The sequence below is a fragment of the Entelurus aequoreus genome, linkage group LG09 (genome assembly GCF_033978785.1).
Source record: "Entelurus aequoreus isolate RoL-2023_Sb linkage group LG09, RoL_Eaeq_v1.1, whole genome shotgun sequence".
Lineage (NCBI taxonomy): Eukaryota > Metazoa > Chordata > Actinopteri > Syngnathiformes > Syngnathidae > Entelurus > Entelurus aequoreus.
The window spans coordinates 39,284,693-39,305,273 of NC_084739.1; the positions used below are offsets into that span (position 1 = coordinate 39,284,693).

General features: G+C 38.8%; 1 protein-coding gene across 1 annotated transcript in view; it reads right to left on the reverse strand.

The window, feature by feature from the left end:
- Positions 1 to 20,581, reverse strand: part of LOC133657428 (kynurenine 3-monooxygenase) — a 35,021-nt gene that overhangs the window by 6,671 nt on the left and 7,769 nt on the right. The window contains exons 6-8 of the mRNA XM_062058744.1: positions 17,828 to 17,915; positions 10,809 to 10,974; positions 10,668 to 10,739 (exon numbers count right to left, since the gene is read on the reverse strand). Coding sequence (XP_061914728.1) covers positions 10,668 to 10,739; positions 10,809 to 10,974; positions 17,828 to 17,915 — 326 coding nt within the window. The remainder of the gene's footprint in view (positions 1 to 10,667; positions 10,740 to 10,808; positions 10,975 to 17,827; positions 17,916 to 20,581) is intronic.

Sequence of the window (20,581 nt, forward strand, 5' to 3'; positions counted from 1 at the left end):
TGCAAATCCAAAACATTTAGGAAAAAATGGCCCGTCAGCTACTTTTAAAAAGTAATTTGTGGTTTTATTTTATGTAACTTCACTGATAAACTGCATTGTCGCGTATAATTCTGATTCTGATTCTGATTCTGATTCTGATTCTGTGTAAGCCCTTCGCATTCCTGCACGAGAACACCTAACTTGCACATATGTCCTAACCGTGCTGAACTGGACTTTTATTTGGTTTGGTTTGCTGTCATTTTTTAAAATTTTTTTTACATTCTATTTACACTATGACAATCAGATATTTTTCTATTTATTCTATTCCAGTTCTAATGTATTCCTATTATGCAATGCTTTTTATAATATATTCTATTTGTATCCTCTTTTTAAATTACTATGTACATACTATCGTTCTCGTGGTACTTATCAGGCTAAATCTGAGCCCTCAGGTACTACATTTTGTGCCATCTCATGTGTTTCATTAGTATTGGTATGACAATAAAGTTAATTGAGCTCTTGAATATTTAAGTAATATATTTGGATAACGAAGACAATTAATAAATACAATTGTATATTTTCTTTTGTAAAATACAGTCTTGGCCTCTATTGGGTATAAAGTCAACTGTATTTGACTATTTCGTAGAAAAGTTCGATATTATTGGCTGATATTAAATCAGTACATATTTTTTTATAGTTGTTTTGTGCTGATATTGATATTGGGTAAATTATTGCCCGGATTGCGCCCAAATGATTTTGTTGATATCAGTTGATATTGGTATCATAGATGAAGCGATGGACATTATCGACATACCGGATATCGTTTATAAAGCCATTATGTTTACTGCATAGCATATTTTGACCTACACTGGATTGGCTTCAGCACACTGTATAAACACAAATGTGAATAATATCAAATTAAAATTGTTTGGGCACCACTGCTCTAAAGCAAAAATGTATTTTAATTATTACTTATATAGTTATTGTTTTTAAATATTGTTAGAAATCGTTACATAAAAAAGCAAGTAATGTACAGAAATGTGTTTTTGTATTTTAACTGCAAGTCACTTGCATGATTTTTTTGGACTTTATTTTTACACTAGACACCCTTTTTGGAAAAACCTCCCATTTATTCAAGTTTGGGAACGGCACCAGTCCAGAAGTCCGGACGTGGCCTGCTAAAATCTAAACATGTTTGTTAAAGCAGAGCAGAGATATTTCCTTTTGGTGGTTAATGAGATGACATCACAGGGACAAGCGTTAGAAAATGGATGGATGGATCACAGTATATTATATAACCCTGTTTGGTAGTCACAGCACTGATATGACCTTTATGTCAGCACTGAAATATGCTAACACTGACGATGCTAATTAGCATCAAATAACATTTAACACTGAAATCGAGCCTTTTTCATATCTGCTAATGGCACTGTGAATCATCTGCAGAACAATGTAAAAAGCAGAAAGTAGAATTTTAAAAAGTAAAGATGCCTTGACTTGGACAATTTAATGTTATTATGCTTAGTGTTTTTTCTTTTTTCTTTTTAATTAAATGAAAATGGGAGATAAGGCACCTGTTGTTTGTATATCCAAGTAATTTTTTTTTTAACAAATATTGCTATCATTGGTTGACTTAAGTGTGTAGACTAGAGTTTAGATGGAACTGTACCAACTTCGGGGCGAGGTCAAACTACCTAGCCTAAATTGGGGCCCTAAGCAGAATCAGTAAGAGCAGACATTGTACAGTAAGTGATGATTAAATATGTCTGTAGTGTGTAGATCTTGTTCAGCACTTAGCAATACTGCTACATGATGCTTAGTATTTTCCTAAAGCTGCATCTCTTTAGCACACAGCTTGTAAAACTTGTAGCTCATCCTACCTGGCTCCGTATATGTCTGTAACTATATGCAGGCTAAGGTTACAGAATCTGTAACTTTTAATGCTGGATCCTGGACGTACACATATGTATATTGACGATAAAAGGCTTTCTATTCTATATCATATAAATAACTCCGCTGCACAGCTGTTTCGAGTTGTAAACAATACAAGTTCAAGCCGGCTAAAGAGTAAGCTAAGTTACAAGCTATTTTGTGAATGTAATAAATAATGGAGTATAATACTAACTGCTCCATTGCTAAACACAGTAGGTACTGATCCAATTAAAAGCAGTTTTTAGGTAAATCTTTTATTTTTTTGCCGCAGCCCGGTGACGCTATTGTCTTTAACTTTTTACATTAGAAGGCTAAGCTAGCTACACAATAAATTGAGCTAACATTGCCAACGTATCATTCACACATTTCTAACCAACTGTTATTACTTATTGTTTATTGAGGATCCCCATTAGCCGCCTGGCTCGTCTTCCTGGGGTCCTTTTCAAAAGTTCAAGGTAAAATAATAATACACAGATCCAGTTACAAAACATACACAAATCCAATTCCAAATAAAAGAAAGGAAAAAGGAAAAGAAATAGAAAATTCTCAAAATAATACAATAAAATAACAGTACACAGATACAGTTACAGAACATATGCAGATACAGTTACAATAAAAGACAATGACACTTACTGTTTCATTATCTCTTCCATTGCCATAAATTGTAGACACAGACTCAACCATTAAAATTAACTTCAAGGAAAATCCATCTTTATCCTGCTGAAGGTTCGTGAAGCACTAATCTTTGCACACACAAAGAGAGACTTCTTATCAGTTAAAGGCACATTGTTCCCAAAGAAGATACTTTAATTAGGTGATATGACGCCAGCATATCCCGGCTGTTTGAGACAACACAGGTTGAAACAGTTGACTACAAAAGCCATCTTTTAGTATGTCTCTGATGATCCTAATAACCGCAAGTGTCATTTAAAGACATTAAAAAATTGCCTAAACACCAAATAGCAGTGGAAAATTGTACTTATCTGTTAGCTTAAAGGCCTACTGAAACCCACTACTACCGACCACGCAGTCTGATAGTTTATATATCAATGATGAAATCTTAAAATTATAACACATGCCAATACGGCCGGGTTAACTTATAAAGTGACATTTTAAATTTGCCGCTAAACTTCCGGTTCGAAACGCCTCTGAGGATGACGTATGCGCGTGACGTAGACCGGCGAACACGGGTATGCCTTCCACATTGAAGCCAATACGAAAAAGCTCTGTTTTCATTTCATAATTCCACAGTATTCTGGACATCTGTGTTCGTGAATCTGTTTCAATCATGTTCATTGCATTATGAAGAAGGAAGCTGAGCAAGCAAAGAAGAAAGTTGTCGGTGCGAAATGGACGTATTTTTCGAACGTAGTCAGCCACAACAGTACACAGCCGGCGCTTCTTTGTTTACATTCCCGAAAGATGCAGTCAAGATGGAAGAACTCGGATAACAGAGACTCTAACCAGGAGGACTTTTGACTTCGATACACAGACGCCTGTAGAGAACTGGGACAACACAGACTCTTACCAGGATTACTTTGATTTGGATGACAAAGACGCAGACGTGCTACTGTGAGTATGCAGCTTTGGCTTCTAAACATTTGATCGCTTGACCGTATATGCGCAACTTTTTTTTGCGTATGTACGTAACTTTTTTAAAATATATAAGCTTTATGAACCTTGGGTTAGGTGAACGGTCTTTTGGGCTGAGTGATTGTGTGTGTTGATCAGGTGTTTGAATTGTATTGGCGTGTTCTATGGAGCTAGGAGCTAGCATAGGAGCTAGGAGCTAGCATAACACGTACCGTACCGTACGTGCGCGTCACGTACGTAACTTTTTAAAAATATATAAGCTTTATGAACCTTGGGTTAGGTGAACGGTCTTTTGGGCTGAGTGATTGTGTGTGTTGATCAGGTGTTTGAATTGTATTGGCGTGTTCTATGGAGCTAGGAGCTAGCAGAGGAGCTAGGAGCTAGCATAACAAACACGCAGGTGTTATTATGCAGGATTAATTTGTGGCATATTAAATATAAGCCTGGTTGTGCTGTGGCTAATAGAGTATATATATGTCTTGTGTTTATTTACTGTTGTAGTCATTCCCAGCTGAATATCAGGTACCGTGAGTATGCAGCCTTGGCTGCTAAACATTTGATAACTTGACCGTATGTGCGCGTCACGTACGTAACTTTTTAAAAATATATAAGCTTTATGAACCTTGGGTTAGGTGAACGGTCTTTTGGGCTGAGTGATTGTGTGTGTTGATCAGGTGTTTGAATTGTATTGGCGTGTTCTATGGAGCTAGGAGCTAGCAGAGGAGCTAGGAGCTAGCATAACAAACACGCAGGTGTTTTTATGCAGGATTAATTTGTGGCATGTTAAATATAAGCCTGGTTGTGTTGTGGCTAATAGAGTATATATATGTCTTGTGTTTATTTACTGTTGTAGTCATTCCCAGCTGAATATCAGGTCACCCCCGGCTCTCACAGCATCTTCCCTATCTGAATAGCTTCAACTCCCCACTAGTCCTTCACTTGCACTTTACTCATCCACAAATCTTTCATCCTCGCTCAAATTAATGGGGAAATTGTCGCTTTCTCGGTCCGAATCTCTCTCACTTCATGCGGCCATCATTGTAAACAATAGGGAACTTTGCGTATATGTTCAACTGACTACGTCACGCTACTTCCGGTAGGGGCAAGCCTTTTTTTTATCAGATACCAAAAGTTGCAATCTTTATCGTCGTTGTTCTATACTAAATCCTTTCAGCAAAAATATGGCAATATCGCGAAATGATCAAGTATGACACATAGGATAGATCTGCTATCCCCGTTTAAATAAAAAAAATTCATTTCAGTAGGCCTTTAAGCTTGAAAGTTACTAGTGCTAGCTTAATAGCATGTAGCATTACCTTCTTCTATTGTATTTACATTCCCACATAGCTAAAAAGGCTGAAATTACCACAAATGCCCTCTAGTGTACGAGAGGCACACTGCCTATGGCCAACAGTCACATTAGAGATAAGAGCATGAGAACTACAACTTCACATGTTGGTGTGAAAATAGAAGAAACTGAATTATTTGACAAATCAGACTAATTTAGAAACATACTGACTGTAAAAAGTGACATGACGTCAGACAAGGCAGTACAAACCTTCAAAGATTAATTCCAAATAGGGCTGGGCGATATGGCCTTTTATTAATATCTCGATATTTTTAGGCTATGTCACGATACACGATATATATCTCGGCATTTTGCCTTAGCCTTGAATGAACACTTGATGCATATAATCACACCAGTATGATGATTCTATGTGTCTACATTAAAACATTCTTGTTCATACTTCATTAAGGGGCGGCATGGTGTAGTGGGTAGAGCAACCGTGCCAGAAACCTGAGGATTGCAGGTTCGCTCCCCGCCTCTTACCATCCAAAAATCGCTGCCGTTGTGTCCTTGGGCGGGACACTTCACCCTTGCCCCTGGTGCAGTGCCGGCCCAAGCCTCCATGGGGCCCTAAGCAAAATTTGATTTTGGGGCCCTCTATTTCTGCCAATAATATTGATTGTTGATCATTCACACACCTACTATAAACTCATTGCGGCTCTGGCAGTGTTGTTTACATTATCCTATTGTCAGCCTGGCATGTCTTTACAAATGACATGTCATTTATAAAGATATGGGGGTGGCCCAGTTAAGAACATAAATAATACCAATGAATGAACGAATGATGTCCAGAGTGCCACATATTGTTCCTAATCTTAAAATGTAGAAAACATTCAGCTACAAGCGTGGCCTGGGGTTGAACAGTCCAAGTGATAAAGCTTTGTATTTACAGTAAAAGTGTCATCTTGTCTCATCAGTCTTGTACATATTAGTCTTTAATTACTAGTTTATATTTTTAGTTAATTGTTCATATTTAATGTTTACTTTGTACAAAGAGAGCGCAGTCTACTGAAGTTAAATTCCATGTGTGTTAAACATAACTGGACAATAAAGCTGATTCTGATTCACTTTATTATTTTTGGTAACAAAAACCTGAAACAGCAATGTGCAAAAATAATTCGTAGTGCAAGAAAAACTATAAAGTGCAACAATAAAATCACTTAAATATAAATAAAAAGGAACAAATTCAATTGTACAAAAAACAACATAATTAAATTAAATATCAAGCAAATACTTAAATGATATTAATGAACAGAGTTACCAGAAACAAGGTAACATAACGGTTTATAAACAAATATAAAGTTACTACATATTAAAACTATGTAAATGTACATAACGTTGTGCCAAATTTTTTTGGGGAAAAAATCAAAATAAACTACCTTAAATTAAGGTCCTTAATTCACACATTTGACCATCACATCACAGTTTTGTTCCTCTGTTCTTCACCACCCACACCACTCCACCCACTTCTTAAAACCTGTGCTTCCTGGCTTTTCTGGAGGCAAAGTCATTTATGACATCACTGTAAGAAATCTGATGGCCGACTTTGTTATTAATACTAATCACTGCCATGTACGAGTCTGAGTCAGACTCGTACATGCAAAAAATAAAAATAATAATTTTTTGTTAATTGCTTTTGGGGGCCCCCTAGTGGCCGCGGGGCCCTAAGCAAGCGCTTAGTACGCTTATGCCTTGGGCCGGCTCTGCCCTGGTGTCACTCACACCGGTTCATTGAATGATGAATGATAGGTGGTGGTCGGAGGGGCCGTTGGCGCAAATTGCAGCCACGCTTCCGTCAGTCTACCCCAGGGCAGCTGTGGCTATGAAAGTAGCTTACCACCTGAATGATGGGTTCTACATGTAAAGCGACTTTGGGTACTTAGGAAAGCACTATATAAATCCCAGGTATTATTATTAATATATGCTTATTTTAAACTTTCATGCAGAGAGGGAACTCACAACTAAGTAAATTTACCAAATCTGTATTTATTAAACAATTATTAAGCAGTGGCACAAACATTCATGTCATTTCCAAAACAGAAAGTACAAGATTGTCAGAGACATTTTAAAACAAGCTATTAGTGCACTTTTGTGCATGACGTCACTAAGATGACATATTAAAACAACACTAAATTAAAGTGCACTTTTTGTACAGAACGCCACTACAATAGTTTAAAGGCCTACTGAAATTAGATTTTCTTATTTAAACGGGGATAGCAGATCCATTCTATGTGTCATACTTGATCATTTCGCGATATTGCCATATTTTTGCTGAAAGGATTTAGTAGAGAACATCGATGATAAAGTTCGCAACTTTTGGTCGCTGATAAAAAAGCCTTGCCTGTACCGGAAGTAGCGGGACGTCACAGGTTGTGGAGCTCCTCACATCTGCACATTGTTTACAATCATGGCCACAAGCAGCAAGAGCGATTCGGACCGAGAAAGCGACGATTTCCCCATTAATTTGAGCGAGGATGAAAGATTTGTGGATGAGGAAAGTGAGAGTGAAGGACTAGAGGGCAGTGGAAGCGATTCAGATAGGGAAGATGCTGTGAGAGGCGGGTGGGACCTGATATTCAGCTGGGAATGACTAAAACAGTAAATAAACACAAGACATATATATACTCTATTAGCCACAACACAACCAGGCTTATATTTAATATGCCACAAATGAATCCCACATAACAAACACCTCCCCCCTCCCGTCCATATAACCCGCCAATACAAATCAAACACCCGCACAACACACTCAATCCCACAGCCCAAAGTACCGTTCACCTCCCCAAAGTTCATACAGCACATATATTTCCCCAAAGTTACGTACGTGACATGCACATAGCGGCACGCACCTACGGGCAAGCGATCAAATGTTTGGAAGCCACAGCTGCATATTCACGATAGCGCGTATCCAACTCAAAGTCCTCCTGGTAAGAGTCTCTGTTGTCCCATCTCCACAAGCATGTGTATCCAACTCAAAGTCCTCCTGGTAAGAGTCTATGTTGTCCCAGTTCTCCACAGGCCAATGGTAAAGCTTTACTGTCATCGTTCGGGAATGTAAACAATGAAACACCGGCTACGATGTAGCCGCTACGTGTTTGTGTTGCTGCAGCCGGCCGGTAATACACCGCTTCCCACCTACAGCTTTCTTCTTTGCTATCTCCATTGTTCATTAAACAAATTGCAATAGATTCACCAACACAGATGTCCAGAATACTGTGGAATTTTGCGATGAAAACAGACGACTTAATAGCTGGCCACAATGGTGTCCCAAAATGTCCGCTACAATCCGTTACGTCACGCGCAAACGTCATCATACCGAGACGTTTTCAGCAGGATATTTCAAGGGAAATTTAAAATTGCACTTTACTAATCTAACCCAGCCGTATTGGCATGTGTTACAATGTTAAGATTTCATCATTGATATATAAACTATCAGACTGCGTGGTCGGTAGTAGTGGGTTTCAGTAGGCCTTTAAAACAAAAAAAGTGCACTTTTGTGCATGATGTCACACAAGATATTTCAATAACTGTCAAATAAAAATTAGCTGCATAATACGAAAATCAAATAGTGTATGTCCTTCGCTATGTGGTAGGTTCCTGTGGACGTTATCTCCTTCTGTTGTTGACTATTTCTTTCATACGGTGTTGATCTGGAAATGGCACTGAACGGAGATGTTGACATGCAGAGTTTCAAGCACTCTTCATTCTCTAGCGGGTGACTTTTCAAATGATGCTACACATTAGCAGTGCTGCTACTTTTTGTAGCAACGCTTTTGCCGCATACTTGACATATTACGGTTGTCTGTTCAACATCTTGCCGCTTGAAGCCAAACCACTGCCAGACGATGGACCCCGGCTGTTTTTCTTGGGAATAAATTCTTCCTTCATTTGTTACCAGATTCGCACCTTCTTTCTCTCGTATTACCACTCGCACCGCACCGCTAGCAGTACAGCTGACGTTACCCATCCCGCTACCTCTCTGCTCCGCGAGGGCGTATGATGTTGCACACGCGACAGTATGTGACGTATGTAAGAAGGTGCGCTTGTTTTATGTCTCTGTGAGAAGGAAAGACAAGAAAGAGTGAGAAACGCCTGTAGTGTAATGCCCGCAGCTAAAAGCAACTGCGTGAGAACGTATACTCGAATATCACGATATAGTAATTTTCTATATCGCACAGAGACAAACCCGCGATATATCGAGTATATTCGATATATCGCCCAGCCCTACTTCCAAACTAGTAAAAATAACATTAATGTTATGTGCCTACAGGAATTCCACTTCCAACTAGAGAAACCATATTGCAGTAAATTGTATATGATTTGTATGTTTTACAAACACACTCTTACACACACACACATACACACAAACTACGGTTGCAGTACAAGAACCAGTAAAAACTTTCTTAAAGAAAAGTTATTCAAAAGTAGTAGTATTTTCACACATACTACTACCTACTCTTACTCAAGTACTTATTTTGATGACTACTTTTTACTTTTACTTGTGCATATTTTGTGAGACACGCTGTAGTTGTGTCTCACACCCACACACCCACACCAACTATGGTTGTAGTTCAAGAACCCTTGAAAATTAGCTACTAACTAAATCAGACGTTACTCTCTAGTTATCAGTACCTGAATAGTTTTCCCACCGAATACTTACAAACCCTTACTGAAGTACTTATTTAGATGAGTACTTTTTACTCTACTTGAGTCATATTAATCAGTAAGTCGTGCTACTTTTACTTGAGTACAACTTCTGGCTAATCTACTCAGACCACTCTACAGCATCATGGTGCAGTAATAATATTTAATCAAGGACAATGGGTTGAAGTTTCCATAGAGAGGAAATTGCAATGAAAAAAACATGTTTTTTCTATGGACATGACAAAACGTTTCACAGAAAAAAGTGGTGTACGTTTTGTGTAATGCTACTAACTAACTGACTAATTGTTGCCTTTGCACTTATTATGATATGAGAAACAAAGGAAGGTAAAAATATGCTGAGTCAGCTGTGCTATCAGGACATTCAGTTCTCCCTCTTCAGTGTGTAACTTTTGCACATGTTGTGTGGCACTTAGAAGTTAATTATTATCCGAAACAGAGTATTTTACATATCTTACTACAAGTCAGAGGTGGCTCTTTAAAGATGTGTCCAAGGTCAGGAATAAACAAGTATGTTAATATTAAGTCTTGCATCAATAATTTGCATTAATACGCGTATTCATGCAATGCGTATTCTTTCCACGTACCTACATAAAGTATTATTAATAGTTAAATATCACCTATTGTGAGCTGTCATTATCCGCTCAAGGTGTTGCCATCAACAATGTCCTCCCTGTAGAGACTGATTTGCACTGATTCTGTTACCATGGCAGCCAGGCAGCAAAGATGTGTGTTCTTTTTTTCCTCACAGCCCAAAGCTGTCCCGAGTGCTAAGGACAGTGAGTGACAGTGCTGATGCACTTTTTAGTCTGCGGCTGTAACCTTGCCTCATAAGAGACAGTGAAGCTGCTGACTCAGTCGTGCAGAAAAAAAATATTTTGGGATTAAGAAGGACAGGAGAGGTTGTAATGGAAAAGAACAGCCGTGTGAAAAATGGGTCGAACACTATTTTGCAGTGTAAGATTACCTGATGAGGAAGTCTGTATAATCAATTTAGGCTAATTGACTGTTCAAGACCGTCACTAAATATTCGCACCCAATTTTGCTGATTTGACTAATTGTGTGAAGGTTAGTGTATGCAAATAGTATGAGGTACTGACATTTAAAAGCATACATGTACATCCAGAATGTGAAGACAATGAATCACACGTACCAAGTTGGGGAGCGCAATCATCATGAATGTGTTTCGGGGCCAGATGTGAAGATAATTGGCCTTCATGGCAAACTGGGGAACACACAGGACATGTAAAGAAAACACCTTTTTAAAAATAAGTGTGGATCTTGCAGAACTGACTTCTCCATTGACGGGTGGCATGGTGAGCTCCATGTAGCCATGAGGGATGTAAGTCTGACTGTAGTTGAAGCGGCTTTGACGGAGGAATTGCTTGCGGACGGCCGAGAAGGCTCCGTCGCATCCCACAATAAGGTCTGCTTCTATCTGCTCCTTGGACCCGTCTGACCTGATGGACATAGCAAGACAACAAAAACCTTCACACGCCAGCCATTGTGTTAAATAAACCAGCACAATCTAATGAGAGCTGTATCACACATTATTTTACAACAACTCATACTTTTTCCAATCTGGAGATGTATTTATTTATTCAAAATAATCCCAGATTAATTCATTTACATGATGAGGTGGTGACTTGTCCAGGGTGTACCCTGCCTTCCGCTCGAGTGCACCTGGGATATAGGCTCTCGACCCTTCGGCGGGACAAGCGGTAGAAACATGGATGGATGAAAGGAGTAATGTGATTAAATGTGCAATGATGTGTCACGTTCGGCTCGCATAATAGCGAGAGTCCTGTTCCCAAGATGCGGAAGGACAACCGTGATGCAGTGTGCAGGTAAGAAGAGTCTATACTTCTTTCTTTAAGCACAAAGACATGCCACTGGGACATGCACGGGAGCCCAAGGCAAAAACTAAGATTATTCTTAGCCTCGCATCAAAAGGCATGGATGTATAATGCAGCACTAAGCTTACATGAATCATACAAAAATATCAGCAAACAATGAACATAATCATCCGCAAAAGCAAACAAAATACCCGCCCCAAAGATCAGGTTTGTAAGGGGGCGTGATTAGTGTAGACAACAGGTGGGGACACTAATGACTAAACAAAGGCAGGTGCGGAGTACGGCGCTCAATTAGTGGTCATGTCATTGCAGGACAACACGCAGGAAGAGGAAACCAAAATAGGAGCGCTAGACAAGAACTAAACACTAACATAGGGAATCAATACAACGAAGACAACACGTGACAAGTCCAGGAGGGACCTGTCATGACGAAATGCATATTACTGTCATTGTTCTATCTGTGTTGGCCCTGTGATGAGGTGGAAACTTGTCCAGGGTGTACCCCGCCTTCTGCCTGAATGCAGCTGAGTTAGGCTCCAGCACCCCCCGCAACTCCGAAAGGGACAAGCGGTAGAGAATGGATGGATGTTATTATGATAAAAAAAAAAAAAAACTAAAACCTAAAATAATAAATATTAAAACTGTTATAAATGTATGTTTTGTGTGATTACAATAGTGCTTTAACGTGTATTTGAGTAAAAATCACTAGTTTTGCACACAAACCTAACAAAATACTTTTGTGTACTGTACCGCCCCTCGTTCTTGCCTTTCTGTGTGGAAAGCGAAAAAGGCTGAGGGCGTGGCTTACTGACTGGTCTTCTTGTCACAATGTTACCAAAATAATAATAATAATAATAATTTGTACACCATCAATTTTTAATGAGTACACTTTAGAATCTACAGTCTGTTTAAAAACCCTTTGGGGACATTCAGTTTTAATTACAGTATCTTCAGAGCCTAACAGGACATAAAAGTCCATACGTTTTTGAAGACTTTTTTTCTTGTTTTACTTTTTTTTTTTTGCAAAAAATACTTAATCAACTTACGTCCTAAACAAAAATATCAAACGTGCAAAGTTTTTCGAAATGTTGACCCTTTTGAAGTCCTTTTAAACAGGTATAAATTAGTAAATACATAACTAATGTTATGCAAATTCATACTAATTGACAACTGTGACATCATTTGATCAAAAAGCCTTAAAAAAATTAGAATACAAATAAAAACAGGGCTGAAGTTAATATTTGAGCAAAGAAAGTAAAAAAACATATGAATTTAAAAATGTTTTAATGCCCTTTGAAAAATGAAGCACTTTTATGTCCTGTTTAGCTTTGGAGTTTTGTGGAATAACTGCAGATGTATCGTACACCTGTGAAAGAATTTGACATGAAAAAAACACTCAGGATAAAGTATCGCAACAAAAATGATGGCCGAAATACAGCAAAAAATTACTGAAAGGACAAAAAAGTCAGCCTTTGTCCGCTGAGGGTTAATGTTTTCTAATGTACAGCAAGTGAAAGATCATTGTGTGAATGCTGGGAAGCATTCACACATATAATTATTCTTGATATCGGACTATAAATACAGCTGTTAGGCTATTGGAGTGCCTCTCCTAGTACTCTGATTTGCCACAATGTGAGAAGTGGGGGCGATCGTGAGCTAGCAGACGCATGTTGTTACTATATTTTATCAGGGAGAAAGACAGCGTTTTTGATTTTGTTTTATTTTTTGTCGGATGGAAGAACTATGTCTAAATGCTTTGCTGAATGAATGTGGCTGCCAATATGGAGGAGTTCATATAAAAAAGATCAACTAGTCTAAACTGTACTTACACACCAAACAGGTGATCATACAAAGTACATTTTCATGGAGGACAGTTACCATACTTCCCATACAAATACAGTAGAGGGTAAGAAAGACTCCAAATGCCATCAATTCATTTCCTCCCGCTTGTCCCTCTCCAAATTATTTTATTTGTATTTTATCAAAGCAAATAAATGTGGGACTAAGAAGTGTGTGATTACAACACCCTTATGAAAGTGAATTACTCCCTTCTTTTTCTTGTTATCATCTTGATGAGCAACCTGTATTAAAAGTGATTAAAGCTTATGAATTCATACAAACAAAACAAAAAAAATCCAACCACCTGGTATGAAGGTCACTGCACGTCACTGCTGTGACTCAAAAATCCACGATTGCACTCACAGCTCAAATTGGAGCTCCAACATTATCTGGAGATGGACCTACTCAGTCAAGACAGATGACTTAACATATTCAATGGGATGTTAGGGAACATAAAAAAAGACGAAACAATCGACCGTCATCACACAGGTATCATTTTGCACATTCTGCAAGAAGTTTTTCTTTCCACGCTTCAAAGGATTTTCCTCTTGTGCCTAGTTTTGCTTCCATGTGGGCTTACTCAGCTCTACTTAGTTGTGTCCATTCTTCCCATGTGATCTAATTTTTTGGTGATTTTTTAATCACATATAGTATGGAAGTTAATTTGTGTCTTTATTATGAAAACTTTTTTTGACATTGAATTTATGTAAGTGACATTTTTGCATCTGAATTTTGTGGAATACATTTTTTCACATCAAATTATTCTGACAATTTCACTGCAAAAAAATCTGTGTTTTAAAGTGTGTAAAAATTCAGTGTAAAAAAATTCTATATATTTTTTTATTTTTTTTTGCCAGGCTTTTATTAATTTATTATTATTATTATTTTTATTTTTTATTTTTGTTTTTATAATTTTTTATTATTTACTTACTTTATTTTATTTTTATTTTATTTATTTATTTTTATTTGTTATTTTTAATTTAATTTAATTTGATTTGTATTTTATTTTATTTTATCTTATTATTATTATATATTTTTTTTAATTATTATTATTATTTTTGTTTAATCTTATTATTTATTTGTGTGTGGCGTCGGGCGGGTCTCGCTTCCTGTTGGGTGGTTTCCGTGCCCGTGTGGCCCGACCTTGCACTGTGGGGTCTCTGTTGGCGACTTGATGTGGTGGCGGCGCGGCGCCCGTGTCTGGTCTGGATGCTGTGTCTCGGTTGTTTGGGCGGTGGTGTGTTTGTGCGGGTTTGGGTTGGGGTGGTGGGGTCTTTTGGTGGGGGGGGGGGGGGTGTTGGTGTCTCTTGTTTGCGTGTTGGCGTTTGGGCTGGCCGGCGGGCTGGCGCTGGCTGGTCTCCGTGATCCTGTTGTCGTGTGGTTGCCGGTCGCGTTTTTTTTTTATCGCTTTGATTTGATTGGGTGGTGCTGGCTGTCTGGGGGTGTTGTGGCTGCTGTTTCTGCTGCCGTTTGTTTGTGGTGTGGGCGCCCGTGGCTGCTGGGTCTGGTGCAGGGGGGTTGCTGATGTTGTGACTGGTGGCAGCGCGCGCGCGTGGTGGTTGTCGGGGCTGACAAACTGTGTGTATGTATGTGTATGTGTATGTGTGTGTGTGTATGTATGTATGTATGTATGTATGTATGTATGTATGTATGTATGTATACATATCTGTGTGTATGTGTACATGTGTATGTGTATGTGTATGTATATAGATATGTATGTATATTTCTGGGGGTACGTTCTGGGCCTGCCTGTCGGGTGGGGGTCGGTGCCTCAGGCTACTGCAGCCGGACTGCGTGTCTGGAGCTCCTGGGTCCCACCGTCCATCCCTTCCGGGTGCCCGTCTTGGTTGGGGCCTGCTCGGTCTGGTCCCTGCGTCTACTGTGGTAGCTTGGTGCTGCAGGGTATTCCGGGGTGCTGCGAGTCGGCCAGTTGTTGGGGTAGCGACCTTGTGTGTCAGCATGTCTGTGATCTTCTTTTAATTCTTTTTTTTTTTTTTTTTAAATAGATTTAATTATTTATTTATCCTTATTTTTTAATATATTTTATTAATATTATTATTATTATTATTATTATTTATTTTATTTATTTATTTTCCCCTACCTCAGGGGGGGGACTCGGCGGGGCGGTTGCTGGTTGTTCCATCTCCATCGTTGGGGTCCCTGCGGGTGGGGTGGGTTGTTCCCGTGGCCCCGTGCTGGGTGGTCCTGTGGCGGCCGGCTTGGGTGGGGTGGCCGTGGGCTGGCCTCGCCGCGCTCTCCGGGGGTGGGGGTGGGCTCGTGGGGGCCCTGTTGCCGGTGGGGCGGGGGCGGTCTTCCCGTCCGGTTGCGAGGGGTCTCCGGGCCCCTCGGGCGGGGCGTCCCGCCTTTCTGTCCGTGTGGGGTGTGGTCTCTCGCTGGCTTGGGGTCTGGCTTCCCCCTGCTTTTCTCGTGCCTTGTCCTCTGCCGGGTGCGTCTGTCTGCGGCCTGCTGCTGGCCCATGTGGGCGGCGCGGTGGGCCGGGCTCTGGGGTTCCTGTCGCTGTCTGGCTTGGCTGCGTGGGGGCGGTGGTCCCTGGTTCCCTGGGCACCACACCTACTGTTTGTGGGATGGGCTCTCGGGGAGGCTGGGGATGTACTCTGGCTCCCGCACACACTGGGAGTCAAATGTATTGTACATGCAAATTCACATATACTCACATACATACATACACACATACATAGGTACCTACGCTCCCACATACATATACAAATACAGTACATATTTACACACTCAAAGTTCGTACATCCACACGCACGCTCATTATACAAACATACTGTATAAACATACTGTACATACACATTCACTGTAAAAACATACATATACAAATACTGTACATATACAATCACTGTACAAACACACACATACACATACTGTACATATACATTCACTGTACAAACACACACATACATATACTGTACATATACATTCACTGTACAAACACACATATACACATACTGTACATATACATTCACTGTACAAACACACATACTGTATACACATACTGTACATATACATTCACTGTACAAACACACACATATACATTCACTGTACAAACACACATATACACATACTGTACATATACATTCACTGTACAAGCACACATATACACATACTGTACATATACAAGTACATATGCACACATACACTCATGCACATAATCACGTTTCATCAAACATATATTAACGTTGTTGCCCTAGGGTAAACTGGGTATAACACATGGCACACTGACAAAGCTTAACCTATTGTTACTATAACAATCTACAAGGTTAATGTAGGTTGCTTCTCTTTCTTCCCCTCCATTTTTCTGCATTCTTTCGTATCTCAAGTTATCATTACGTATATGTATTGTTGCATTTGAACAATTGTATTGTTGATAATGAAGGAAAAGTATTGGTATTGTTTATTATCAATAGCACTATTTCGATTGATAATCATATTGCTCCATTTTTAGTGTAATAATGCTCATTGTCATTTCTGTATTATTTTTTATTTTCGCTAACTGCTTATTTGCTATTACTTTTACCATCATATTTGTACATGTCGTATTTGCTGATGTTGCTCTGTTGTTGTTGTTGTTGTTGTTGTTGTGTTTGCTGTTGTTGTTCTTGTCTCTCTGTCTAATCCCCCTCTTGTCCCCACAATTCCCCCCTCTGTCTTCCTTCTTTTCTCTTTCTATCCCCTCCTGCTCCGGCCCGGCTGCACCAAATGATAATATAAATACATTTAATAAAGTCAAATACAAATAAGGCAACAAGAGAAGTATCCTACACTTCTCTTTTGTAAAGTAAATCTGAACAGCCGATATGGGCATCTACATCTACTATATGATTTGCCTGAGAAGCTGGGCAGGACAAAAAAAATTAAAAAAAAATTATATGTATAAAAATGCGGTGTATAAAAATTAAGTGTGAAAAAATTCAGTGTCGAAAAATTTGCTGCTTCAAAAAGCAAGACTCACTTTCGGTAAGTCAAGACTGAAGCAATCGATCGTGTCTCAGAACCAGCCAATAGGGGGGTCAAGTCAGAAGTCACATGACACGGGTCTTGTAAAACAGTATAAAAAAGGCAGTTAACTGGGCTACAATCATACAATCTGCATGGAACAAATAAAAGCATGTGGTGTCCTGGATGTGTAAAGTGCTCATATGATTTTAAAGCACACTCATTACCTTTGACGTAAAACTTGATTAAAATCCACTTGCTCGTGACTAATGCACCCATATTTTCAAGCGAGTACATTATTGGCCACAGGGCATAAAATACATAAAAACACAGGATGGATATCGATTAATTTAATGCCATGAATCTGTTTGATTCAATTAGATGTGTTGCCTTTCTGCGTACTGCAATTACCTGGAGGAAAATGACCCTCAGGTGTTTTCACAGTTAATTGCGTTGTAAATTTACCTCCAAAGACAACCAATTACAAGGCCACTAAAAGTCACACTCACGGACTGCTGAATGATTACCACAATCCAGGCAATAAACATGTTCAAGGCCACATGTTCTTTCTTACATGGACATGCACGTAGAGAACATAATCAATGACTATTCATATATTATGCATGTTTTTGTCTGCATCTCCACATGTTTCACTTACTTGGTAAAGGTCATTAGCCCTGTTTTAGCACTCCAGTCCTGTAGTTTGTGTTCAAAGTTCAACTTTGTGTTTGCATATTTTTCAGCCTCTGTTGGAACAAAATGACACACATGCATGATACAACAACAGCACTGTGGACTTTCAGTGCAATGCAGATAAAATCGGTCCATTTGCACAAATGGAACAAGTACTCCGTGCTGTGTATACGCAGCAGTGTCATTTTTAGTGGAGCTGCAATTTGTGCAAATTAAATCTCTTAATGTCTGTTTTCATTCCAGGAGTCTGGTTCAGCCGCATAAGATCGAGTTTGACTACAAGCCAGAACCACACCGTCACCAATTATCTCCCAGTGTAAACCGAGGCACGTCATTAAATGGAATGGATTTGTTTTGGCCTGGAAAAACAACACGGTTTGCAGCATGATTACATCCTTGCCATATTTTGTGTAGTTCGTCCTTTAGAGTTTAATTGAAAAAAGTCATTAAAAAATGGCATTAGTACCCACTTGGATTTTGCTGTTGCAGTATTGAGAAATTGATTTCGCTATATGCATTGCTGATATGTACACATTATACACTTCATAATGTTTACTCAGTCCAGTAGAACCTACTACTAAGTGGCAGTTCTGTAAATGTATTCCTGTTCTCTCCCTATTATATGTCATTGCCCGAAGCTTGTTTTTATTGGCCTTATTAAATAGATCAAAGTGCCCTCCCAATAACCTTACATTTTTTTTAATGTAGTCTTCAGGACTTTTTTGTGATTGTTCTGGCCTACACTGCCCGATTTAGCGGCAGCTTTTTCACAAAGTTGCAGCAATGACAGCAATAGTTACAATGTTTTAAGGATATTTTTTTTTATGTTTGGTCACACTTCTTAATATACAATGCCCCACATTACAAAATGTTTTGTTATAAGTTGCGAGCAAAAATGTAGGTTACCAGCCAGTTTCAGATACATCCCCAATGTTAGTTGGCATAGCTAATTCCACAGTGATCCAGGTAAAATCCGCCTGACTTCCAGTATCTCACTTGCTAGCATCAGCTAATAGCAGAAGACTTGGATAACACCAGCCAAGTGCGTCAAAGTAGTTTTTTAAACAAAGGACATTTATCCATGCAATAGTGGAGAAGCTGCTGATGGTGTGTTTGAGTCGCTCGCAAGGGATACTGTGAAAGTCCGCTCTCCAAGGTAAATCAGAAACAGAATCAGATTTATTGGCCAAGTGTGTTTACCAATACAAGGATTTTGACTTGGGAGACTGTTCTCTTTTTTCAATGCAAGAAACAAAAAAAGGCAACAACCACAAGAGAGCACAGTGCTGTACATTATAATTACTTCATAAAACTACTGTATGTTTATGTATTGTTTGTATACAATATTTTTTATTTAAAAGCATATTACAAATTACAAATGTGGTCTTTTGGCAAAATGAATAATTTAATTTCTCTTCATCTTAATGGTGAACAATAATCTGAGTATTTTGGGTTAAGACCGCCGTCACAGAACCAATTAAACATGTATTCAATCAATCAAACAAATCACCACTGTATTTGTAATTAGGAAACTTTATATTTCATCTAAATAACATTTATGTTGAGAGTTGTTTCTCCAGTTGACCAGCATTCCTAGCTCAGTGAGTGTGTTGGTAAAGGGACATGCTTCAGTCACAAAACAGTATCTGCCTTTTCATTTATGTGTCCTTTACAGCAGTGGTCCCCAACCACCGGGCCGCGGCCTGGTACCGGTCCGTGGATCGATTGGTACCAGGCCGCACAAGAATAAAAAAATAAAAATAAAAAAAAGTTTTTTGTTTTTTTTTTGTTTTTTAATTAAATCAACATAAAAAACACAAGATACACTTACAATTAGTGCACCAACCCAAAAAACCTCCCTCCCCCATTCACACTCATTCGCACAAAAGGGTTGTTTCTTTCTGTTATTAATATTTCTGTTTCCTACATTATATATCAATATAGATCAATACAGTCTGCAGGGATACTGTAAGCACACATAATTGTATTTTTTTATGCCAAAAAAAAATAAAAAATCTCAATGCACCTTAGCATTCTTGCTAGCTGCTAACGTCCCTCCACAGTGTGGGTCAATAATCCTTGCCTCCATGGCGGAAAATAAAATTACGTTTCTTACAAGTATCGTCCCTGGAGGATGAGGAATAGCTAAACATGCTACACTACACACCTCAGCAGGATGTGCTAATCGCTAACTTCAAGCCATAGAGCTTTTGAAAGTAAACAAAGGTGGTCGGATCAATACAAATATTGACAGTAATGATACAAAGTATAATATGATTCTCAGTGGTTGCATCAACATTTTGTCATTTTGTTCTTTTTTACAAATTCAGATAATAAGTCCCTAGACACAGGAGGACTTCAAGGTCAAAACCAAATAATTTAAATCAGAGCCAGTAATAGGAAATACCGTATTTTTCGGAGTACAAGTCGCTCCGGAGTATAAGTCGCACCAGCCGAAAATGCATAATAAAGAAGGAAAAAAACATATATATAAGTCGTACTGGAATATAAGTCGCATTTTTGGGGGAAATTTATTTGATAAAACCCAACACCAAGAATAGACATTTGAAAGGCAATTTAAAATAAATAAAGAATAGTGAACAACAGGCTGAATAAGTGTACGTTATATGACGCATAAATAACCAACTGAGAACGTGCCTGGTATGTTAACGTAACATATTATGGTAAGAGTCATTCAAATAACTATAACATATAGAAC